Here is a 26119-nt window from a genome sequence, read left to right on the forward strand (position 1 = left end):
TGTTATCTCAAGTGCTGTTTTAACTCAGGTCTGTTAATGACTCCTTGTAAACCAATTACGAACAGATCAAACCTATTTTCCTCCTCCTCCCTGACCATCACGTAGCCGATCCAACCCAGAGGCTGATTGACATTATCACTGACTGACTGACTGACTGACTCAATGACTGCCTTTCCCATTCTGCATTGATTACCCTTTGTGGGGATTGTATGATCCTGTGGTGGATAACTTTCAGTTTGTGTCTGTGTGATGGTGATTTCTGATGGTTTTGAATGGCCGTCTGACTTCTCAGTGATCTCATTCCAGCATTCTCTTTCACCATTGTAATTGTTACAGATTTCCTTAATTTGCAAATCGCAATCAGTTTCCTGAGTCGTGATGATCCTTTGATTGAGATTATTTTACAGAGTTGTGTGATGGCTCGAGTGTAGTGATGATTTCAGTGATTCAGGGCTTCGTGTCCAATGAGTGATTTTAACCCTGTGGCTGCTTTTGCAAATTCTTGATGTCTAAACCAGTTGTTATGAAGTCTTTTCGTTTAGAGTAGAGCTTCACAATAATGTAAACATAATTACTCACAGTAAGTTTAAAGTTTTTGATGGTTAAAAATAGTTAATAAATGTGTGACTCAGCAATATCTGCAGTGTTATATTTTCAGTATCCCAGAAAGGTCTGTTTTGATGTATCAACCCCCTCCAATATGCTTAACAAATTACATCATGTGAATACCCAAAGTGTATACATGTGATGCATATTTAAAATAAGGATGGAGAGGTTGTTAGTGGACCAAATAACAGTCAAATATAGATACAATTCCAAATTTGCTATTTTTATCAGTACAACTTGATTATATTGATATGATTTTATAAGATTGATTAACTTTTCCTGATGCTTGTACTTATTTGACTTAAACATAAACCACGAATAGCTATAAAGTCTATCACTACTTCTGGAAACACTGCGATGACGAGCAAAAATATATGCAGGTGCCAAAAATAACAAAATTGTGTTATCTGGAACCTGACCAATATTGGTAATAACAGTATTTTACAAACTAACGGAGAATATCATTTATGCCATAATTGCGCCGCCCTACTTTAAAATATGATCCACACAGGGTTAAAATACAACAGTTGGCATTCTGACTGTGCTTGACATGGATTTGAATGGACTGCTGACTAGGGTGTTGCTTCTCGTCGGGCAATTTACTTAGATTTTCTTTTTTTGGGGGGGGGGGGGGGGGTTTGTTAAATCGTATTCCATCCACGTCTTTCAATGTCCTTTTCCTCGTCCTTCTATGTTCCCTTCATATCCAGTCCTCTATTTATGTGTATTTTCTCTGTCCCACTGTCTGATTTCCAGACCACAGCACACCTTATTTTGCTTTATTTTTGCACTTTTAAATTAAGATTTCGCACTCTATGTTGAAATATGTAATATCGTATCAAATACAAATGGACTGTTACTTTGTGTCACTTCCATGCCACTAATAAATTCACAAGTGGCATGTTAAACAGTTCGTTGTGTTTGATTTAAGTACTGTCACATTGACAAGAGTAAAGATACTTTCGACTGCTCTTGTCATATTTGTTCAGGTTATGTTTTTTGTTTTTGCCTATAACTTGCATGTGTCCCTCCCGAAACCCTACATTCTTTGTCTCCTGTCATTTTATCTTTTTCTCACATTGACTTGCTCCAGATGCCGTCTAACAACAGCATCCGAAAGCAGATTGAGACGTTGCAGGTGAGTTATCTGGTGTCAGTGACCTGCCTGGTGCTCTCTTTATTTTAATGGTCCAGGTCTTCACCAGGATGTATGGTAGTGCAGTTCAGCCTGCATGGTTAATGGGGTAGTGAGTTGTTCGCTCGTTGTGACAGTGCAATTGAAGTGTTACTCAATGAAAGTAGTGAAGAGGAACATTGTAACCACTTGTAACTTGAGATGTCGCCTTAGGCTTTTTTATTGAGCTGGTTTGTGTTTATGAGCAGTGGTGATGACTTTTGTCAGGTGTTTCGTTACATATTTAGATGTTTACTGTAGATACATGTCTGTGTTTAATAGTGATGCGCGATTTATTAATCAACTTATTGGTACTGGGCAAAATTTGTCTATTTGTATGCAGATTGATATCCTAACACTCTCCATCATATCAAGCATATTTGATATGAGGATGATTCAAGTGTAATTACAAAACAAATAGACATATAGTAGAAAAACTAGTCATATTGTGGTATTGCAATGAAATGCAAAAATTTTTTGGTGACCAAAATTGAATAATAGTAACTTTGAGAGCAATATTGATTACACATTTTTATTTGGTGTTTTCGCAGTGTTTTCTGGCAGTTCTACATTTTGTTTTTACTGTTGGAGTTGCTAATAGGATAACAGGCTGGCTGGCAGCAGCCACACTGTGCTCTCAGTTTTCTTGTGGCAGAATCCAGTACCTGCCACATTGGGTGTTGACATTCGGGCTGAGTATTGTCTTAATTAAGTTGTTCATCTGTGCATGACAGAGATCCTCTGTGTGGACAGCACTGAAGCGATTGGTGGCTTTTTTTTTTTTTTTTCAGGTTTTCCAGCAAAGTTTTATTAAATTTTACTTGTTTTTTACCAAGCCAATATGTAACAATAATTTCCATAATTTAAAATTACATCAAAATGCTGATTTAAAAATTGACCATGAGCATCCCAAGTTGACAGACTGCATTTGTTTGGGCACGGGGACCTAGTGTTGCAGTTTGAAATATTAAGCATGTGGTTGCAGTACAAAAAGGGGCTGCTGGCCTGTGTGTTTGCAATCCAGTATAGCACTTTATCTTAAAATTCCAGTTCACCTAAATCCTAAAAAATGTTCTCGCTGACCCTTAGGTTTTGTTTTCTTTTGTTTATGGTTTTGAGATGTCTGCCTCTGACATTTCTGCCACCTGCTCCTTTTATGGTATAGCATTATTAAGTCAAGCCATGGCATGTTGTACTCATACACATTTCAACTGTGCCCTCCCAGTAAGGGAGATCTGTGCTAATGTGGCAGCAGGGCCAGGCCATGATGATCTCTGTCCTTGATTTGTGTCTTCACAGTAAGTTAGCAGATTGACAGCACAATTTTTAAAACTCTTTGTTGATTGCAAATTGTTCCACATCACAATATGGACGTTCAGTGTTTGTTTGTTTGTTTGTTTGTTTGTTTAGTTTAAATATTAATGCAACAATCTTGAAGATTGTAGTTACTGGTGGAAACAGAAAATGCGGTTTAATACAACAGGTCGCAGAATTCTGGGGGCAGCAAAACAAACTATTGTCGTTTTAATAAAGAAGTCATAATTGGCCCTCCATCACTTTGTGAGCAACCGTGATCTGATTTTATGCTGCACATGGCATGCGTCTGCAAACAGCAGGGAAAGGAGTTGGTTACCTCACTGAGAAGTTGGAGGTGTGCAGCCTGTCACCTGCAGTTCTTCCTGTAACAGCTCGCTATGGCTGCTCCTTCTTCTTCCATTACTCCCTTCAGTATGCCAAAAATGACCGTTTTCTTGATTAGTAGACACATTTTTGATAAACGATAGCTCGAAGTGCGAAGCTCACTGACAAACACATTGTATTTCCTGTGACCACTTCATAATAAATGTCAGTTTGTGTTTTGCCAGTTAAATGCTTTTATTATGAAGCTGCTTCAGTAGGAAATGTTTGGTTTGCATTAGCAGTAACTTAATACAGCATTTTTTTTTTCCAGGAATGTCGCCACAGACAAACATTTCATAATACTGCAGATAGATAAACATTGCTATACTTTCATCAGTGAGCCATAGGCTCAATTTCCATTGAGTTACCTCATTCGGCGGTAGATAGTGACTTAACAGACATTTATTCAAATAAAATCTTCGAGATTACCGCTTTAAAATGATCAAAGGAAATGCACCCACAGTTAAGTGGTTGGATAGAAAGGTGGAGAGGTACAAGCCATAGGTGGTTAATGCAGTTTGGGAAAACCACAAAATACCAGCATGCCATCAGGTTAAAGTTGTCATATGGAAATCCTTGGACCATGATCACATCACATGCTTTGAGTATGGTTGCTCAGAGTATGGCCCTGTGCATGTATCTCAACAAAAAGGATGTTGGGCATAGCAGAAATATTGAGTAGATGTGTATTCTTCTAGGACACAATTAATGTACAATTGAATTTAAATGCAATAGTTTGCAATGTGTTAAAATGACTTAGTTATTTTACTGAAGATGACTCCCTCTGGTTGAGAATGACTGTCTCAATACCCCCCCTTTTTTACTACAGGTCATAAAATAGTATTGTATTTAACTAGTTTTACTCAGGACTATATCTGAAAAAATTCTCCAAGACTGAAGCTTAGCAATCATCAGACCATGTGGACTTTCAGTGCTCAGACATCAATCAATGACTCATTAGGATTCATGCCCCCAGACTAAAAAGTATGGTGTCATTGTTTTTGCAGTTTTAATTTGTTTAATCTAAGTTTCTCCAGACAACAACAACCTGAGCAGGTGGGTAATGAAATTGTTAAAATTAAATCGAGTGGCTCAATTCATTCTTTTTACATCCACAGAACAAAGACCCAAAAATGTCCCGTGTAGCGCTGGAGTCGCTCTACAGACTGCTATGGGTCTACATTATCAGGATCAAGTGTGAGAGTAATACTGTCACACAGAGGTCAGTTCCAGGGCCATCGCCGAGTTGACCCTCAGACTACATACAGTTATGCACAATATCAAACCTTTTGCAATCCATGGCTATCAAGTTGTTTTAAATAAGGGCTTTTTTGGTTTAGCACCTAATATGCTTATAAAATTTCCCCCGTTTTTCTTCCTAGTCGGCTACTTAGCATCGTTTCAGCACTTTTCCCCAAAGGTTCCCGCAGTGTGGTGCCAAGGGACACACCCCTCAACATATTTGTCAAGATCATCCAGTTCATAGCTCAGGTAGGCTTGGCGCATGAATTGACATTACTGATTTCAGAGGTGAGCTAAAACAAGGGATATACCATATAGTAACTGTGTGTTTATGATTGCTGGTCTGTTTGGTTGTTGCAACAGGAAAGACTGGACTTTGCTATGAAGGAGATTATCTATGACCTCCTGTGTGTGGGCAAGTCTCACAAAACCTTTACCATCAATCCAGAGGTAAAGTATAAATATGATTTGTAGAGATACTCTTGGTTGAGTGTAGGTGGAATCTCTCTCACCTTTACCCTCTGCTCTACCAGAGGATGAATATCGGTTTGCGAGCCTTTTTGGTGATTGCTGACAGCCTACAGCAGAAAGATGGGGAGCCTCCTATGCCTACGACAGGAATCATCATGCCCTCTGGCAACACCTTACGTGTCAAAAAGATCTTCCTCAACACCACCCTCACTGATGAAGAAGCCAAGGTCATAGGTATGTTGAAAACCTTTCTTTTTTTTTTAAGACAGTGTCAAGAAGGGGCATTTCAAGAACTGTGTTATAATATGGTTTTTTTTGGTGTAAGTGTACTGACTCTGCTGGGTGTTTTCAGGCATGTCACTGTACTACCCACAAGTAAGAAAGGCCTTAGATAACATCCTGCGACACCTGGACAAGGAGGTGGGACGCTCCATGAGCATGACCAGTGTACAAATGTCCAACAAGGAGCCTGAGGACATGATCACGTATGTAACCACAACCTGGATCCATACAGTTACTCTTCTGTTACTGTCCATATCTCTTTGTATTTCTGACCTATAACAGTATCTTGTAAATTGTTTGTGCTACAGGGGAGAGAGGAAGCCAAAGATTGATCTGTTCCGTACGTGCGTGGCCGCCATCCCAAGACTGATACCAGATGGCATGAGCAGACAAGACCTAATAGAACTTCTAGCCAAGTAATTCACGCTCTCTAGCCTTACTGGAGACACATCACTACACAATATGCTGTGGCTCTGGTGACCCTCCACTTGTCCTCTTATATCTTTCTCCCTGTTAACTCCCTTTCCTCCTCTAGACTGACCATCCACATGGATGAGGAGCTGCGGGGCCTTGCCTTTACTACTCTTCAGGCCCTGATGTTGGATTTCCCAGAGTGGCGTGAGGACGTTCTCTCAGGCTTTGTCTACTTCATCGTTCGAGAGGTGACTGATGTCCACCCCACACTGCTGGACAATGCTGTCAAGATGCTACTGCAGCTCATCAGTCAATGGAGGCAGGCAGTGCAGAGCAGCAATAAGAGTCATGATGCACAGGTTGGTCAAGGCAATTTCAGGTGTATTAAATTCATTGCTTGTTATTTCCGTGTGTCATGTTCATTAGTGTACTTTGCGTTCATGTCTCACGATTTGTTTTAGTGACAAATGTGTATGAATGTTTTCTTGAACAGGGCTCAAGCAGCGGTCATTCTCTGTCCCTGGAACGTATTCCTCCATTAGGTGTGCTGCATGTAGTAGAGGGTTTAGCTCTCGTGGTGCTTTGTAGCTGCCGCCCTGCCACACGCAGGCTGGCTGTTAACGTCCTCAAGGAGGTCCGTGCGCTGCACACTACATTGGGCATTGGCAAGGTAATTTCTTTAGACTTACCGTGCATTTTGTTGTGATTGACAAAAAGTCAAATGTGTATGAGACTGCTGAGAGTTTTTATTGCACGTTTTGTGTTTTCTGACATTTGTTCTATCTTTCTCAATCTTTCAGGGGGATGAAGAATTGGCCATTGATGTAATGGATAGATTAAGTGCATCAGTGTTGGAGAGTTTCATTCATCTCACAGGAGCTGACCAGGTATGAATGACCTTTCTTATTCAGTAGAATCACAGAACTTGCACAAATACCCTGAGATTCAACTCTTCCCCCTCTGTTTTTCTCTGTAGACCAACCTGCTGTATTGTCCCAGTGGGATTGATCTTCAGACACTAGCAGAGTGGAGCTCATCTCCTATTAGCCACCAGTTTGATGTGGTGAGCCCCTCGCACATCTGGGTGTTTGCCCACGTTACTCAGGGCCAGGACCCCTGGGTCATCAGCTTCTCCAGCTACCTGCGGCAGGAGCACCTGCCCAAACATTGCCCCACTGCCCTCAACTATGCCTGGATGTTTGCCTACACCCGTCTGCAGCTACTGTCCCCCCAAGTTGACATCAAGTATGTTTCCTCAAGCCTCTCTGTGTCATTGTTTTGTCTGATTGTATATCTGTGTAATTGTGTGTGTTTTTCTGTCATTGTGGGTGTTTTTATTGTACACTGTCATTCTGAGATGATCAGGTGATGATGTCTTAGTGATGACATTATATGCAAGGATTGTGGACCGGAGACTGATAAGGCATGCTGCCCCCATGTAAGGGCCCCAACATAAACAGGCAGAACGCAGCTACTTTGGTTTCTGGGCCCACAGTACAGTGTTGTTCTGCACTTTTGATGTAATGTTATTGACCTTGCCTATATTTCCACCTGCAGTAGCCCCATCAATGCGAAGAAACTGAACAGTCTGAACAGCAGTGACTCCTACATTGGTCTTTGGAGGAACTACCTGATTCTCTGCTGCAGCTCCGCCTCCTCCTCCTCCATGTGTTCCTCATCCTCCACCTCTGGCTCCGTCCGCTGCTCCCCGCCTGAGACGCTGGCGTCCACGCCGGACAGCGGCTACAGTTATGATTCAAAGGTCAGGAGCACTTGCACAGACAACACTCTGTCCACATACATTTACAAGGTCATGAATATTCCAAAAAATATATTGCTTATTTCCAGTTCTTGAAAAGTCTGGAAGTTGTACAGAAAATGAGGAAAATGCAATGCAGGACTCATGAATATAGTAGCAACTAACAACGAATAGTTAGAACTCTTGATTTATTTTTACATTTCAGCCATGACGTTGCTCTTTCTGTGCCTGTTAACAGATTGTTGGAACTCCGTCCCCCTCCTCCCTGTTCAAACACATTGTTCCAATGATGCGCTCTGAGAGCATGGACATCACAGAGTCTCTTGTGTTGGGGCTTGGCAGGACCAACCCCGTGGCCTTCAGGTAAACGACACTCGCCAAGATCCACCTCTTTATACCTTGGTGTACCTTTTGTACATATACGTTTGGTTATTCATTTACATGTAACTTTCATATTATTTAGAGAGTTGTTAGAGGAGCTAAATCCCATCATAAAAGAAGCTCTAGAAAGAAGACCTGAAGTAAGTGCTGTTCATTGATACATTTTTAACCTTTCTGTCACTGTTTTGTATTTCAAAAAAGACAATTTACTGAGTTACAATGCTGCTGTCTTTACTGTGCAGAACATGAAGCGGCGCAGGCGTCGTGACATCCTCAGAGTCCAGCTGGTCCGGATATTTGAGCTACTGGCTGATGCTGGTGTCATCAGTCAGATGTATGTAACCCACAACTAATTTGTACAGTATGATTAGGAATTAATTTGCACTTTCATATATCTTTTTACTTTACTTTTCTTTTAACAGAGCAAGTGGAGGGTTAGATGGAGAGAGCCACTCTCTGAACAGTACACTGCTTGAGTATGTTGATCTGACCAGACAGCTGCTTGAGGCTGAAAACGACAAGGACTCTGATACACTGAAGGACATTCGATGTCACTTCAGTGCACTTGTGGCTAATATCATACAGAATGTCCCAGGTATATCTCTTAAATTTCGCTATTTCGGTCAGTGAAAAACAGATTCTTATTTGCACTGAATCTCTGTCTAATGTTCATGTCTTATGTGTTACTTTCATTGTCTTCAGTACACCAGAGGAGGACCATCTTCCCCCAGCAGTCACTGAGACACAGTCTGTTCATGCTGTTCAGTCACTGGGCTGGGCCCTTCAGCATCATGTTCACTCCCCTGGACCGCTACAGTGACAGAAATATGCAGATCAACCGCCATCAGTACTGTGCACTAAAGGTACATGTAAACTCATTAAAAGATATTAATGTTGAAATCCATACTTACTGATAACTAATAGCTTTTTTTTTTTTAAATGTTCCAGGCCATGTCTGCAGTGTTGTGTTGTGGACCTGTAGCTGACAATGTTGGCCTCTCCTCTGATGGCTACCTCTACAAGTGGCTGGACAACATCCTGGATTCTCAGGACAAGAAAGTGAGTGAAATGTTACCATGTCAGCCTACTTTACCACTAAAATTGTCTTGAAACGTCTGGCCAGGGAATGCACTGACAGTAATGGATGAGTACTGGATATTAGGTTGAGTTAGGAGCGCTCATCGCCAAAGAAATGTCATGAATGCTCAGAGGAAGATAAGACATCCACAATTATTACAGAAATTTCAAAGTGTTCAGTTGTTCACTGGGATATACTGGCTTTCACACAATGCAATTCCTCCATGTTTCGATGTACACATCGAATGAAAGCTTGTTAAACAATCAAGAAAAGCTAGTAAAATATTTCCCATACCATGTGATCTCAGTGGATGAATGTAATATTGGCAAGAAACACAAAAGCAGTATATAATATAATGTCTCTAGTGATACAACCAAAATAAGCCTCATCATTCGTTTTCTTTTTTTAAAATTTGTTTTGTTTAATTAGGAGCAATCAGTTCAGCCTGGCTGAACTGTAAGACTTCCTGAGGTCAAAGTTATGTAGCACAGGTTCATATACCATGACACTAGCACTACACAGTGGTGTTCAGAAATACTGCAAGAGATCAGCACCAAACGCTTTCATTCAGAGAATGGCCCCCACAGTAAAACTGATTATTTACAGAAAGAATTTAAGATTAAAATAATGTTTTAATTCAAACATCGTAATTAGAGGATAAATCACACATTTTCCCTTTGTATCAGTATTTTCAAGATATTACACCTTTTTGTTAATTAGCTTTCTGCAAACAAAATTTAAGATACTTCATGTTGGGATCCATATTTAGCGTCTGCAAAATGTTTTCGTCAGTGCATAGTCCATTTTAGTAGTCCTTGTGGCAGGTTTGTATTTGAAATACATAGGTTTACAGCATATTTTTGTGCCAACACTAATGTTAATTCTGTACACTAATATTAGATATTGAGAAATTAATGGGTAAAATGTAGCAGGGATAGGTGCTGACAGTTGCGGTATGATCTCTTCCAGGTTCACCAGCTGGGTTGTGAGGCTGTGATGCTGCTGTTGGAGCTGAATCCAGACCAGAGCAACCTCATGTTTTGGGCGGTGGACCGCTGTTACACCGGCTCCCGTCGTGTGGCTGCCGGCTGCTTTAGGGCCATCGCCAATGTCTTTCATAACAGGTACTACTTATTCCCAGCGTCAACTTGAACTAATTTTTCTGGGTTCGTTGGTCCCTGTGGAGTCAGCTAATTGTGACTCAAATATTGGATGTGTTTTATATTTTCTCTTAGGGATTACCAATTTGACACTGTGGTGCTGCTGAACCTGATTCTGTTCAAGGCGGCTGATTCTTCCAGGGACATCTATGAAGCAGCCATGCAGCTGTTACAGGTCAGAATTTTTGTCACATAAAAATTTCACTTTTACATATCTGCTCTACATATTCTCTTTTGTTGTTAATTAATTGTATTGTAATTGTTTATCTGGAACCAATAGATCCTGGAACCCAAGCTCTTCCGTTACGCCCACAAATTGGAGATCCAGCGAACAGATGGCATCTTGACCCCTCCCTCACCGCTGCCACATCTCTACTCTGTGTCTTACTACCAGCTGTCTGAAGAGCTTGCACGGACTTACCCAGAGCTAACTCTGCCCATCTTCTCAGGTTTACTACATTCCAAATTTTTTACGGCTGCTGTTTGAATAGCAGGGTGCTGTAATGTGTGGAGTTATTCTATTAACTGGAAGGTCACAGTTTCATTTGCTTGTGAAAGCACGGATTTGCCCTTTGTGTGTGTGAGCAAAACACAAAGATTTTCCAAAGGCCCAATGTAGCACATGTAAGCTTAGTTGTGCCGTGATTACATGCGTTTCCACCTAAGCCTCACAGCAGCCTTTTCGTTTTAAGAACCAGCCAACCATTTTTACAAAATATGAGTAGCAGACTAAATTTCAAATATTTTTCAATCACTATTTTTTGTTTATGTATTTTTTAAACACATATCAGTTTGCATGTGAGATTGTCATCAGCCCTCTAATCAACAGAGCTTGGATTAGCCTTGGTGTAGTTCCTCATCTGCACAACATGTTTAAAATGTGATATAAACTTGAGCCTAATCTTCTGGCTTATGTACTGGTGAGTTATTTGTGGATTTAAACTCTGATACAATGATGCCTCCGTGCAAACAGACCAAGGTAAATCTTAACTCGTAACACTATTCATTAATGTTCATCAGTGGATGAGTGAAGGAAACCAAGCCATTTCACCTCACTATAGCAATATAGAGAACTTTGAAAAGTACAGTTGATGCAGTGATACTGTTGAAACTAAAAGATCAAAATAACATAAAAAAAATTGAGAGAACATTCCTTTACTGTGTAATAGCTTACAATCAATTTCAGTTACCAACTACCTTCCGACTGTCCCCAATGCAGAGGTGAGCCAGCGTATCCAGACAGCACATCCTGGTGGTCGTCAAGTAATGTTGCATTACCTCCTGCCTTGGATGAACAATGTGGAGCTGGTTGACTTTAAACCAACTGCACGGCGACCAGAGGACTGTGCCAGTGTTGAGGATGACGAGGATGTGCATGACCGGGAGATCATGATGGTCAACAGCAGGCGCTGGCTCCGTGGAGAGGGCTGGGGCTCCCCTCGTGCAACAACCATGGTGCTAAACAACCTCATGTTCATGACCGCTAAGGTGAGACAGCTAATGAACCATGTGCACACGGTCATTTTCATATCTACACGAATAAGATGGTTTTGGAAAGGTTGATTGAGGAAATGAATTGATCATGTAATGGCTTTATTTTTACAGTATGGGGATGAGTTTGCTTGGTCAGAGATCGAGAACGTGTGGACCACATTGGCAGACAGCTGGCCAAAGAACCTCAAAATCATTCTGCACTTCCTCATCAGTATGTCAGGAGTTAACAGTGACCCCAGCCTCTTGCCCTATGTAAGTCATAGCACATTTACATCATACAGTGTATCTTTCATATCCCCATGTGCAGCATCTGACACTTATTCCTCATGTTTCTGACTGTGTTACATGTGTGTCCTCAGGTGAAACGAGTGGTGGTTTACTTGGGCAGAGATAAGACTATGCAGCTGCTGGAGGAGTTGATGTGTGAGCTTGAGTTGACTGATCCTGTTAGCTCAGCTGTCACTCACATGGACAACCCCCCCTACTACCGCATCACCTCCAGTTACAAGATCCCCTCAGTCACCTCAGGTTAATGAATACTAGAAATGCACTGGTTCACTGATTAGGCCATGTCGCCAATACTAAATAATGTCTTGTCAATGCGAGATGGTCACTGTTTTATGTCTGCTTTCTCAGGAACAACCTCCAGCAGCAATACCATGGTGCCAGGAAACGATGGTCATCATGACAGCAAGATCAAAGACCCTAACATGGAGGAAAGGTACAACATAAACTACAGCGCTATTCTAATATTGTTAGAAAGCAATGGGAAGTAATGGGAGGAGTAGACAGGTCTCGGTCAGGTCTGTTACAATTACTGAAGACTGTAAATGATTAATAAAACAAGTCATATTTTACCCTAGAGACACATAGACACATTAACTGTAGTGGAAATTCAACAGTCAACACTGAAGAGTTTTTAACAAGTACAAACCAGAAGATGCAAGTGTGGAGTGCCTTCAGGCAGTGCGCTTAGTCAAGTAATCCCTGACTGGTAGTGATAAGCAGATATCCTTTTTATGTTGTGGTCAGTTTGTGGCAACAACCAAAATGTACATCACCTTCAGTGCAACAAAGATGGAGGCCTGACATTATATAGTCTTCTCCTTGCAATGATTGAGCTTCTTGGCATTAATAAACATCACTTTTCTATGTAGTTTGTCAATGTTGATGCATGCCTCTGTCTTGCCTCATGGCTCTTTTGTATTGGAATACAGTGCAGAAACCTGAAAATCTTTTGAAGAGAGTTAAAATTAGAATGCCCACTTGATTTTTGTTTTTTATTTAGAATTAATTCAGATGAACAATATTTTAGAGAGGCTGATAGCTATGAGGTGAGATACTTTTAATTGAAAATGTTTGCTGATGCAGTAGATAAGTTAAAAGTTGTTAGCCGTGGACAGAAAACCTCACTGCTGGCACTTTCCTTTTAAATCAAACGTGTCTGTTCTGCAGTTACACCCACCTGGATATCTACAGTGGTCTGAACAGTAATCTGAACCGCCAGCACCACCGTCTGGAATCTCGATACAGCAGCAGCTCTGGAGGCTCCTATGAAGAAGAGAAGAGTAGGAACAAACTCTCTGCACCTCCCCCCCTTAACACTACTCCGAATCATTATACAGTAACATTTCTGATAATCTTCTCCCTTCTCCAGGTGACTCCATGCCACTTTATGCTAATTGGCGTTTGAAAGTGATGGATCACAACCGGCCAGAGCCTCTCCCCTTCCCTCCAACAGGGGGCTGCTGGTCTCCGTTGGTGGACTATTTGCCAGAGACCAATGCCCCTGCTGTTCCACTCCACAGGTACATCAAACACCCCCTTCACTCCCTCTTCATTATACTAATGTGTTCTTTGCTCATGTCAACCCTTGACTGCTGTTTTTCAGATGTAACATTGCAGTCATCCTACTGACAGACCTCATTGTGGATCATGGGGTCAAAGTGGAGTGGAGTGCCTACCTGCACCTCTTGCTGCATGCAATTTTTATAGGTAACTCGTTTCCCAATTGTTATAATAGGACAGTATGTAGTGTAGGACTGAGTTTAATTGATCCCTTGTACTTCATTTCGGCTCCACCTGCTGAAGTCACATTATCTAATCTCTCTTCATATTTTGTTTTCTTCCAGGGTTTGATCACCAGCACCCAGAGGTCTACGAGCACTGCAAACGTCTACTACTTCACCTGCTCGTGGTCCAGGGAGCAAATAGCAGTGTTCAGTCGGTGGCTATGGTGCTTTTACGCAACAGAGACTACAATGAGCCGAGGGTCCTAACTGTGAAGCCAGTAGCTCCAGAGCTCAACCTCACAGGTCTGTTCTGCTGTAGAGCTTAGAATCGAAAGAGAAGAAGACAATAATGAGTAGGAGAATTGTTGTTTAACTGAAGGAATTTGAACTGATTCCCTACAACCTGTAGGGTTACTTTTTTGTAGCTGCAAATGGAGGGACAGTAACAGAAATATTGCACATACTTATTTGTTGTATTGCCAAAGTAGATCACTGGATGGCAGCAACGATCAAGTCCCACAAAGGCAGGGTTCCTTGTCACAGAATATTACCATTTTATTTTCATTGTATTGAAATATTAAATACCGAGTCCCATTGAAAAGAGCTCCCTGTAAGACCCTGCTTAGAAACCAGCATCATGATAACACTACATGAATATATGAACTCAAGTTTGTCACACAAAGAGACATTGTCTGTTTATGAGATTGCTAAAAGACTGTGGTGTTAGAATATCACGAAGGAGGGGCTTTTCTTGAGATGCCTGCAAAGCATATCGTGCAGCTCAATGTTTACAATGTGTATGTCAATTGTTCCTATAGGAGTGCAGGAGTTTTTGCCAGACTGTCAGCAATCACCTATGACAGACTCTGGCCTCAGCTCGAGCTCCACGTCCTCCAGTATAAGTCTTGGGGCAGGGGGAACTACTCTGTCCCACCTCTCCCCCACACTCCTCAGTGAGGTAGATGTCACTGCTGAACAGGACGAGAAGGCCAAAGCTCTCATTGAGTTCATTACATCAAGGTGAGAAGACCCTGTTTCATTAAAATTTGTATTTCACAGAAAAATAACTTTACATTTAGGCTAGTCACTACTTGTAAGACTACAAATACTAACTACTAACTAACTAAATGACTTAGCCTGATGTCTTATCTCACATGCTTGGCATGGATCACTAGTAATCATCGAGAATATCAACGCACTTATGCCATGTTACTCATTCTGTTCAATTATTTGCTTTCATGCTTCCAGCAGTGTCCGAGAGGATTGGGTATTTTTACTTTGCATGGGTTTATTTTTGGGGGTTGGTGTCATTGGCTTCTTTTGCCTGGTGTGATAACTTAAAATGCTTTGAGGAGTGGTGTGATACTATAGCTGTAACAGGTCAGATTGCCTGATGTGTGTTTGCTCTTGCCTTGTAGAAAGAAGGGCCCACTCTGGAACCATGAGGATGTATCGCCCAAGAACCCAAACATTAAGAGCGCTGACCAGCTGAGTGTTTTTGTCAGACATGTCGTGACTGTCTTCAAACATTCTCCGTCAGGTCTGTTTTGGTTTGTAGCTGCTTGTTGCCATTTCTACTAATTTCAGCCTGGGTTACAGGTATAATTTGGAGAGTCTAATCATATTCACCTGTATGTGCACGTGCGTCCCTTCAGGTTTCCAACTGGAGTCATTGCTGAGTGAAGTAGCTCTACAAACAGCTCTGTCTTGTCCCTCTCGCCACTACGCTGGACGCTCATTCCAGATTTTCAGGGCACTCAAACAACCTCTGACCCCTGCGACGCTGTCTGACATTCTGTCTCGACTGGTAGAGACTGTAGGTGACCCAGGAGAGGAGGCTCAGGTCAGAACAGTCAAAAATTACATGGTTCTGAAGTTAACATGAAGAACTGAACAAAGGAGTCATCTGTTGCTTACTGACAGGCTGACAGCTGGTGTTTTTTCTCTTTAGGGCTTTGTCATTGAACTGCTCCTGACACTGGAGTCAGGCATTGATACGCTAGCAGACACAGTCAAAAACTATGACCTCCTCACTGCCTTAGCACAGTAAGTCTTGCTTTTGATAACCTCACTAGTAATGTTTGACTCATCCTTACTTTCAGTAACAAACTGATTGACACGTGTTACAAAGGTAATGTACAAACTGACCCCCCCCCCCCCTTTTTTTTTTTTAATTTATTTTTTATTTTTAACAGAACCTCTCCCCGTGATCACTTGCTGGGGCCTAAGTTTGCTGCCAACAGGAAAAGCACAGGACAGCTGAACTTGAACAGTGGTGGTCTGTTCCATTATGTCCATACTCGCAGCAACTCTCTGCGGGCCAGCCTGATGGGTGAACGAAAAGGTGACAGACGTAGGAGTAATACCCTAGACATAGCTGACCGACTTGGTGGTAGCCACGGAAACCTGGCACGCACGCGGAGCTTATCATCACTAGGAGGGGGAGGGGGTCCAGGGGGGGACGCCATCCCCCCCGTGGACCCTTCGAATCTGATGGCCACTGTGTTCTGGATCGCCGCCTCGTTGCTTGAGTCGGACTACGAGTTTGAGTATCTGCTGGCCCTACGGCTACTGAACAAGCTGCTGGGCCAGCTGCCTCTGGACCGTGCAGACAGCAGAGAACGTTTGGAGAAGGTCCAGGCCAAGCTGAAGTGGTACAGCTTCCCTGGCCTGCTGCAGCTCTTCCTGAAGGGATTCACCTCTGCTTCTACTCAGGAGCTCACCATCCACCTGCTCAGCAAACTCATCAGTGTCTCTAGACATACACTGATAGACCCTTCACAAGTGGCAGGTAAGTGTGTAGGACTGAGAGTATGTCTATAGATGACTTGATTGTGAGTTTTGTTGTTTGTTTGTTTGTTTGTTTTGCTTTGTTTTAATAAGTTGGTTTTTTATTTTAAAATATTGTTAATCATGCAAAAAATAACATGCTGATGTGTTTAATGGTAAATTATATATTTACTTGAGATTTCATTACTAATTATGTGACTCTTTATTTTCACTGTCTTCCTGTGACATGTCTGCAGGTTTTCCTTTGAATATACTGTGCCTCCTACCACACCTCATCCAGCACTTTGACAGCCCTACTCCTTTCTGTAAGGAGACAGCTGATAAAATAGCCAAGGTGTGTGCAGATGAGAAGTCAGCCACTCTCTCCAACCTGGCCCACATGATGAGCCTGTACAGCACACACAGCTATTCCCGCGACTGCACCAACTGGATCAACGTGGTCTGTCGCTACCTCCACGATGCCTTTGCTGAGATAACCTTGAACCTGGTCACTTACTTGGCTGAGGTATGTAAGATGAAGGTCATATTTGTGTCCGTTAGTCACATATGATGAGAGAAAACCAGTAATGTGTCCGTCTCTGTCTCTCAGTTGCTGGAAAAGGGCCTTCCCAGCATGCAGCAGTCTTTGTTGCAGATTATCTACAGCCTGCTGAGTCATATTGACTTATCAGCAGCCCCGGTCAAACAGTTCAACCTGGAGATCATGAAGATCATTGGAAAATATGTTCAGGTAAGCCTTCACCACACTTCCTGTGTAGTTTTGATCCAATACTGCAATCATTGCTGTGCATGTTGCTTGTTAAATGTTATCAGGGTTTTTTTTTTTTTTTTTGCTTATTTGCTAAATAACTTAATAGGTAAAGAAAATTTGTTACTTGTTAAGTACATATGTTTTTCTAATTATGAATTGGTTACATTACTTATTACATTAATTTCTGGAAGTACTCTGCAGGGTCTTTGCAGGGGTGGGTGAGCACTTAACTCATATGCCACTTGGGTGCAGTTTGCCATATGTGTAATAATAGTTGTGTGTTTTTACAGGGCACAGCCTAGTTTCACATACAGCCTGATGTATGTGAATACTCGGGTGATCTGGTCTATAAATAGTGGCACAATTGAGAATAAGAAAGAATAACATATCTTACAGGGTGATTGTTGAGAGGTCTCTTTGATGCAGCCCTTTATGGAAGCCTTTTACCAGCCCTGACCCAGGGCACTATATGCTTCTCACTCACACTGCTTCTGACAGCTGTTATACCATTATTGCCTTAGGCCAATTCTGTACTGACTTACAACCAGTGTTGCCTTGTGTAGAAGCCATTGTATTTGTGCGTATACAGTATTCCAGTGCGTGTGCACTGGTGTGCACTGTTAGTTGTATTTGTTGGGTGTCCTTTTAAGTTCCCCTGACATGAACATAGGCCATTCATTGTAGAGAACAGTACAAAATACAAATGGCTTCAGAGATTGAGTCTATAGCTGCTGTGGGTAGGGGATTATTTGGCTTTCTGAGGGCAAATATGTTCATTCACATTCAAACATTCTACAGAAACACCTACACAGCCTGGTATCTCAAAATGGAATCATTATATTTCTGTGCTTGTTTTTTACAGAGCCCACATTGGAAGGAGGCCCAAAACATTCTGAAGTTGGTGGTGTCTCGCTCAGCCAGCCTTGTTGTTCCAGATGATGTGCAGCGCTCTTATAGCTCAGAGTCATGCGGCTCTCCAGAAATTGCCTTTACACGCATATTCAACAACTCTTCCAAGGAGCTGCCTGGCAAGACTCTAGACTTCCACTTTGACATCTCAGAGGTCAGTGTCTACCTCTGCATGTGCTCTCACTCCCGTTTTCTCAGTACACTTATCTCATTGTTTTCACTTTAAGGATATTCTCTGTAGTAGTTCGTTACTAACTGGGGTTATTTTACTTTATAGACACCAATAATAGGGCATAAATACGGTGATCAGCGTACTGCAGCAGGCCGGAATGGAAAGCCGCAGGTGATTGCTGTAACTAGGAGTACCTCCTCCACATCATCCGGCTCCAACTCCAATGGTCTGGTGCCAGTGAGCTGGAAGAGGCCTCAACTCTCCCAGGTACCTGCTCAAACAGACGCAAGGCATCCAACACTGTGTATTAACTCAAACCAGAAGGTGGGGGGGCAATGACTCAAGGTGAAGCTTCACCAGGTCCAGCTCTGACCCATCTTTATGTCTGTCATTTTGATCTGATATGTGCCCAAAATAACCAGTATAGCCAGCTAAACTTGTTATCTTTACAGCAACTTGACGGATCTCAAAAAGAAATAGATTTGGAACAAAATACTGAACAAATCAGAAAAAAAAAACACATTGCGTTTTCTTTTTACCATACTATCTGGAGCTTTGTATTTGAACCCACCCAGGCAAAAAACACACCGATTTTAGTAATACTACATTGTCAGAATACTACATTGTGGTACAATATTCCCATAGTGACAGGAATATAAATCTGTGATTTTGCCACTTTTTGTTTTTATCATGGACTGGACATGAACAGTTGTTTGACAGTTGAACCATACTTTTGCACGGTATTTTGTCCAGTGTGCAAACAAAGGGGGTAAACACACCAAATGGTTAAATAATGTTAAAGAATTGTCTTTATTTCACTATTACTCTCTCAGTTCATGTTACTTATGGACCTGGTGGTATTGGACTTTGAAGATGCTGTGCACAAAGTACAGTGTGTGTCATTTTATATATATGTATTGTTGTTACAGAGAAGAACCAGAGAGAGGCTGATGAATGTCCTGTCTTTATGCGGCCCAGAGTCTGGCATTCCCAAAAATCCATCTGTAAGACTCCTCTCCTACTCTAAAGCCTCAGACAAGGTCTCTGTAAATTCACTGTTAAGAATACAGCTGCTTTTACTATATTCTCTTTGTGTTGTTGTTAATTTTGATTGATTTTGATTTTTGTTTGAATAGTTTTTTTAAGGGACATACAACAATTGTATTTTACTACTTGGCTACAAACACACTCTGTCCCTTCTTCCTATGCAGGTGGTATTTTCATCCAATGAGGATCTGGACTCTGCCGACCAGCAGACCAGTCTTATACCCACAGTGGAGGAGGTGGTCAGAGAGGAGGAGGTGCAGGGAGAAGATACGGGTAGTGAGCAGCAGTTTGGTGTCTTCAAGGACTTTGACTTCTTAGATGTGGAGTTGGAGGATGCTGAGGTGAGAATTACAGTACAGTAAATTTGAAACACAACAAGGCTTCTGTGTAAATCTGGAAAGTTAGAAAATGTAAATGAAAAACTGTGGTAATTTTCTGATACTAAATTGAAGGAAATGTGGAGCAGCTACTAGAGGGTGGATAGTATTTGCATAATTCATCTTTAAAAAGATTAGTCAAACATATTTGTTTGTGTTGTTCGAAGGGTTAATATCATCTATGTTTTGTCTGTCCAACTTGCGTCTTATTTGTTCTGACTGCTGTAGTACGAAAATGTCTGTTTTCTAACTGTGGTAAGTCTACTAACACACTTATTCCTTCTCTTCTCTTGCCACAAGGAGTTGCAGGTAAGTCTGAGGGCCAGAAAGCTTCTTAGAGATTCCGTTCTCTTCAGTGCCCCAGTGTCTCTCTGTGTTGTCACCAGAAAAAATCTGTAGTACTCCTTGATTTGAGATCATTGCTACTGTGGTTGTGAACCCTTTACTTTTATACTTTTAGTTTGCATTATACACCATCCCAAAATGTGGAGAAAGATCATTTCAAGCACTGTGATGCATTCTCATATAAATAAATAAATAAATAAATAAATAAATAAATAAAAATATATATATATATATATATATATATATATATATATGAAATATAATTTTTTTTTTTTTTTTGGTTTAAGTTGTGGAATGTTACCTGTATGTCTTGTGCTTCTTGTGTTTCCTTGTTTTCTAAAATTTGCCCCATTTCCTGCTGTTGGTCTGCACTGTGTCTTACTGCTTTTGAATTGGTTGTCCTGCAGGGGGAGAGCATGGACAACTTCAACTGGGGGGTGCGTCGTCGCTCCCTGGAGAGCATGGACAAAGGGGACACGCCATCTTTGCAGGAGTGCCAGTACACAGGCAGCACACCAAGTCTGAACCTCACCAACCATGAAGACACAGATGAATCGTCTGAGGAGGAGGTACTGAGTACTAGCCAGATTCTCACCCGCTCTGGCCTTGTAAGTCTAATCAGGGTCCCCCCTCCCACCCAACCCACCATGCTCCTCACACAGCCCGCTGGCATGGTGTGCGTGTGTATGTGTGCGTACTGAGCTGGACCTGCTGCCAGTGTGGACAGGGGCTAGATGCTTGCTTCTTGGCTGGTGGTAGATGCCCCCTTAAAACCTTTGCCCAGTCCCTGTATCTGTGACTGCTGGATTAATGCAATTGTCCTTTCTTATTTGTTCTTATTTGTTTATTTTGTTATTTGTTTTATTAAGAAATTTTTAGATTTTTATAATTGAATAAAATTCCAATTAAAAATATAAATCAAGTATAAAATATAACAAGCGTTAGTATTCAGAATTACAGCATGTTCAATTTGCATTTTTTTTTTTTTTTTACTGTTACGCTGCTCACCTCTAACTCTTCTTTGCTTTGTTTTGCTTTGCACTCAAGATCTCATCCAAAGCTGCTAATAATCATGCCATTGATATAAATGCTTTACCTCAGTCTCATGGGGATGTTTTCTTTCTCCTTTCTTCTGCTCTTCTTGATCTTGGTAGTGCATGGTGAGAGAATGAGCTTTTGCCTCTAGTGGACATTTGCCCCAAAAATGTTTCATGTCATCCAGTGTTATATTGTAAACTTAGAAAAATGAGCATGCAGCATTCACAGTATGTGTCATTTAAACAGACTTTTGCAAAAGTAATAATATCATTGACATTGGCATGGTTTTACTTTTTGCCTGAACCAATTTTAAAGTGCTGAATCAATTGAATGGAAAACTAAAATGACTAAAAATGCTCTGCTTGATACAAAAATATAGGTAATGTATTTTTTTTTTTATTCAGTTGCATAATAAGCAACACAAATCATTACTGTTAAAACACTGTGAACCTGGAAATATTGTAAAGACTTAGTTATGTAAAAGTTAACTCAGTATTGCAATAGGTCTACAAGATAACAAGCACAAAATTAAGTATGAATGAAAGTGGCCAGCTGGTTCTAAACTAATCATTAGCTCTAGTAAAATTAATATGAGTAAATTGTATGCTAACATATAAACCCAGCACATCATCAAAGTACATTATACCCACAGGAAGGTCATATGGAGTGTGCATTAAGGTTTAGTGAAGGATCTATTTGACATGGCAGCTGGATGTTTTAATTTCACCTACCATGTTAACATATGTTTGAAAAAACATTGAGAAATACTGAGAAATTCGTAAATTCGTAAATTCTTACTGTGTTTATACAGTGTCTCAACAGTGAGGCTAACTGGTCCTTATATATTTCTTCTCCAGCTTAACAGTGACTCTGCTACGGATGACACCGCATCCAACCATGTGGACTCTCTACAGCAGTCTCAAGAATCGTCCAGCAGTGCCCTGACTGAGGAGGCAGCTGTCCTTCCCTCTCTACCCTCCCTTCCTCGGCTGGATAGCCCCATTTTGGAGATGGCCCACTCAGACAGCACCAGCAGCCAGCTGCCTGAGGTGCGATCAGTTGGGAGCAGCAATAAACTGTGGTGCTCGGGTGCTTTCTAGCTTGTCTTTTTCTTTCTGTTCAGCCTTTATCTGCTTTTGCCGTACTTTTTGGCTTGTCTGTCATTGAGACAGAGGATCAGCTACCTTCAGGGAGCTTTGGTTGGGGTGAAAGTGCTGGTTCTATTATTGTGTTTGCTTGCTCTAGGGTTAAGACTTTGTAGGGCTGCTTCTGCTGCTTCTGACTCCTTTTACCACTTGCTTTTACCACAGCTTGCTTTGTTGCTCTGCTCTGGGTGTTGGTGCTGAAGAGCTAGCTCTTGCCCCCTTAATAGCTATGTGGTGGGGCTTGCTTGTGATTTAGTGGAGGGGTGAAAACAAAAGCTCACCTCAGGTCAGCTGTTACTGCTCACCTCCAATAACACACCAACTGACCATTCCAACTAAATCCACCATTAAAAACTTATGAAATGGACACCAGCTCCTTTATCTTCGACAGACGCATGTGTGAGTATGAGTCCATTACAAGTGGTGTGTTAACTTTAAAAGTGCAGTTAACTGAAACAGTGGTGCTCGAGCCACTTAAACTCCTTTAATTTGCTACCGTATTAAGATGCCATAGCTTTTCTTGTGATGAACAGCTTCGCTATCTACTGCTACTGACATTTATCACTTATACTAACAATGGTGAGTATATTACGTTGTCCTGATTTGCATTTGAACGTACAGCGTGGGAATTGCAGAATTTAAGTCAAGTAACCCTATCTTTAAACTTCAAATATAGGAATAGTCTTGGCTCATACATATATTTATAAGTTGGTATTCCTACCCCTAAATGACATTTCTCTATACATAGATCTGAATGTAACTTCCTTGGAACTCGATCTAGGCAGTGGTCTCAATATCATTCCAAGGACATCCCCTCCCTCACAGCCGCAGCTCTTAGTGTAATGAGCCCTAGATAAAACCATCAATACTCTTAGTCATTCCTCCCAGGATGGCCACGACCACTTCTAAAAGCTTTCTGTAATATAGCTGCTGTCTCTGTGATGTACTGGCTGCCTGCCACACTCAGCCTTCCTATTGCATTAGAGTTTGGAAAAAAAAAAAGACAGGAAAAAAACAAGCGCTCTTAATTAAAACCCCTTCTCTCTGCCATGTGCTATGTACGTGCTTAACATCAACATGGTTAGTTTACATAGGGAATTTATCTGGAGTTTCCGTGTCTGAGTCAGACACTGACTGGTTTGGTGCTAATGTAATCAAATATAAATCCATTCAGTTTGGATTAAAAAACTGTACCTTCACTTAATGTGTCCCCACTGTTGATTACTGATGTTTGGTGAATTTGTTATGTCGGGAATACAGTCCATCATTTAGGTGTAGTTATGGAGTGCAGGTCATAAATCAGTCCATTCTGATGTAACCAGAGTATACACATCTCATTCATCTGCTGTCCTGTTGCCTCCCACTCCCTGTCATTTAACAAGATGCTACTTTTTTTATTAGCATTGAGGTCAAGTTTTTAATGGCATTTCAGTGATAGATTGACATTGGCTCCTGTTTATTGATTCTTTTTCTTTAATTTCTCATGAGAGACATTAGCTTAAAGAGTGACATAAAGAGCAATCTCCAAGGATGTGAACATCGTAAAAAGCACCGACTTAAAAGTCCCTCTTGAATAATTGAATCTAATATGTATTCTTAAGTATAGGCCATAGCAGTCTTAATTCAGACTATATAAAGGTTAAACAGTGAATTAAAAGTGTTCTCCAGTTGACTTTATGAGATGCTGTTGTCATGAAAACCAAGCAATTTAACTGTTAGCTGTTTTAAAAAGAAAAAGAAAAGGATGATTATAATTTTCAGTCTGTTTTTATGTGATATCACCTGCCAAGTTGCACCTGAGCACCACCATCTTGCTTTGTGTTACAGGATGCTGTAAGCATGACGGCAGCGGACGAGCTGAGCAGCAGTGTGAGTGAGGACACTGGGTTTTGTAGCGCCCCCCCTCTGCCCTCTGACCCACCAGAGCTTTGTGACCTCCCAGACTCGCAGGATCCTCACGATTCTCAGGATGCTCAGGACCCCCAAGAGACCCAGGACCCTCAGGAGGACCTGGATCCAGCCCCCCCTCCCACGCTGGCCATAGACACTCCACCGGGGTCCCTCTGTGAGGAGGAATCCCAGACAGTCCTGCCGCTATCTCTGACCCTGCCCATGCCACCAGAGACAAAGCCAGATCCAGATCCAGACCCAGACAGCACCTGTGGGTCTGTGTGGGAGGAAGATGTGACACAAGCCCTGAAAGAGCTGGATGAGCGCTGCGAGGAGGAGGAGGCTGACTTCTCTGGCATGTCCAGGTAAGTGGATCAGAATTTTATTTTGGACCAGGACCACTCTGTTAAATTCAAGGATCAGACAAAAAGCTGGATGCATGCATGTCATGTTTGCCTACCCCATTAGTGATCTGTATAAATGAACTTATATCTGTAACCTAAATGGCAAATAATTCTTGTGTGTTTTTTAACACATATTTAGCAGAAAACGTAAGTGACTGTTTTGGGCCCTAATTTTTTACTATATGTGCATGTTTTGAGCAAGCAGACAAACCAAAGCAAGATATATGCACTATGATTAACACTTAATTCAAAAGATTTACTTGTAAAACCAATTCAGATGTTGGAAAAATAGCAAAAGATCTCATAACATACTGGAGGTACTAGAAAACTAAATATAGTGGACAGGGTTTCAGGCAGCATTTAACACTGGAGGCGCCCAGCCAGTGACAGCCATCCCCTTCTTGTGAACGCGGTATCTCAGGAACACGCCTTGAGGGAATTTCTTCAATTTTGGCGCAAACCTCCACTTGGCCTCAAGGATGAACTGATTAGAATTTGGTCATCAAAAGTCCAGGTCAAGGTCACCGAGACCTCACAAAACACTTTTTCTGGCCATAGCTCAAGAATTCATGCGCAAATTGTGATTAAAATACACTTAATACTTTTTATTAAATTCTTTCAAAGTCTTCACTACATATACGAGTCTGGACAGACATGGATATAAACTGCAACTTGACTGGTTGGTGGAGGCATTCAACCGCAAATTATATTTTTAACGAAATATAATATTAAGTTTATTAATCCCTGATGCTAATTATTAATTAGGAAAAAGAGCAGTAGTGCTAATTCAGAGAGCAAAGGCCACATATTTGATGAGTGAGGTGGTGGTTCAGCTCAGCTAGAGGTCGAGGACTTTTGAGTTGGTATGATGGGTAATTTCTTCCTTGGCGTGGATCCCTTGTGGGCTGGGACTATGAGGGTAGGCCAGGGTAGGCTGGCTCCAATCCACTTCTAAACATTTCCTCTTCAAGGTGGGCCAATTCTAGCTGGAGGACAGTTGTAAAGTCATGGTTTTAAACTATACTCAAGCAATATGAAGAGGCAGCGCTGAACAAACATGCAGTCACACAGTCAATTATACACACACATAGAAAGTCACTCATTTCGCCTTTTACTATCCCACATCACTGTAATCAGTGTCTTTCACTAAGCTCAGCCACACTTGATTGATAGGCGAACTTGTGAGTGGAGTGCACTCTGAGTGATTGTCTGCAAACAGCAGGACACTAAACAGTTCAGTGTTCTCTCTGTGTACGAGTATCTATGTAAGGGGGAGAGAGCAAGATAAAAAAAAAAAAACTCAGCAACATTTGACCACTGTGATGTTGGGAGCTGGCTCCATTTTTGCAAAAATGTGTGTATGTGTCAGAGTGTGTAGATGCCTACCTTGCATAGAGCTCTCTGCAGTCCTTGTGTGGGATGGGAGTGCAGTGCGCTAGTGCTGTTAGCAGTTGCAGCACAGTCGTGCTGCAGACAAGGGGAGAGAGGAAGGGAAAGA

The 26119-nt window shown here is 41.6% G+C and overlaps 1 protein-coding gene across 12 annotated transcripts in view; it reads left to right on the forward strand.

Annotated features, from left to right (window-relative positions):
• The window catches only part of fryl (furry homolog, like), a 66054-nt gene that overhangs the window by 33592 nt on the left and 6343 nt on the right, over positions 1-26119 (forward strand). For 5 of the 12 annotated variants that reach the window (XM_040129161.1, XM_040129162.1, XM_040129152.1 and 2 more), the window contains 43 exons: positions 1700-1744; positions 4579-4682; positions 4843-4951; positions 5066-5152; positions 5236-5407; positions 5526-5658; positions 5764-5871; positions 5991-6228; positions 6363-6539; positions 6670-6756; positions 6846-7114; positions 7427-7631; positions 7867-7991; positions 8092-8149; positions 8252-8343; positions 8432-8604; positions 8712-8872; positions 8958-9068; positions 10057-10211; positions 10323-10422; positions 10528-10696; positions 11467-11735; positions 11853-11993; positions 12101-12269; positions 12378-12462; positions 13197-13309; positions 13399-13549; positions 13633-13736; positions 13874-14056; positions 14572-14773; positions 15172-15293; positions 15409-15596; positions 15705-15799; positions 15949-16544; positions 16780-17048; positions 17133-17273; positions 18157-18357; positions 18481-18642; positions 19305-19415; positions 19587-19763; positions 20552-20752; positions 22040-22231; positions 24155-24582. In XM_040129161.1, the coding sequence (XP_039985095.1) occupies positions 1700-1744; positions 4579-4682; positions 4843-4951; positions 5066-5152; positions 5236-5407; positions 5526-5658; positions 5764-5871; positions 5991-6228; positions 6363-6539; positions 6670-6756; positions 6846-7114; positions 7427-7631; positions 7867-7991; positions 8092-8149; positions 8252-8343; positions 8432-8604; positions 8712-8872; positions 8958-9068; positions 10057-10211; positions 10323-10422; positions 10528-10696; positions 11467-11735; positions 11853-11993; positions 12101-12269; positions 12378-12462; positions 13197-13309; positions 13399-13549; positions 13633-13736; positions 13874-14056; positions 14572-14773; positions 15172-15293; positions 15409-15596; positions 15705-15799; positions 15949-16544; positions 16780-17048; positions 17133-17273; positions 18157-18357; positions 18481-18642; positions 19305-19415; positions 19587-19763; positions 20552-20752; positions 22040-22231; positions 24155-24582 (7178 nt within the window). The remainder of the gene's footprint in view (positions 1-1699; positions 1745-4578; positions 4683-4842; positions 4952-5065; positions 5153-5235; positions 5408-5525; positions 5659-5763; positions 5872-5990; positions 6229-6362; positions 6540-6669; positions 6757-6845; positions 7115-7426; positions 7632-7866; positions 7992-8091; positions 8150-8251; positions 8344-8431; positions 8605-8711; positions 8873-8957; positions 9069-10056; positions 10212-10322; positions 10423-10527; positions 10697-11466; positions 11736-11852; positions 11994-12100; positions 12270-12377; positions 12463-13196; positions 13310-13398; positions 13550-13632; positions 13737-13873; positions 14057-14571; positions 14774-15171; positions 15294-15408; positions 15597-15704; positions 15800-15948; positions 16545-16779; positions 17049-17132; positions 17274-18156; positions 18358-18480; positions 18643-19304; positions 19416-19586; positions 19764-20551; positions 20753-22039; positions 22232-24154; positions 24583-26119) is intronic. The other 7 variants (XM_040129154.1, XM_040129159.1, XM_040129156.1 and 4 more) reach the window with 4 other exon arrangements.

The sequence above is a fragment of the Xiphias gladius genome, chromosome 6, assembly GCF_016859285.1.
Source record: "Xiphias gladius isolate SHS-SW01 ecotype Sanya breed wild chromosome 6, ASM1685928v1, whole genome shotgun sequence".
NCBI lineage: Eukaryota > Metazoa > Chordata > Actinopteri > Istiophoriformes > Xiphiidae > Xiphias > Xiphias gladius.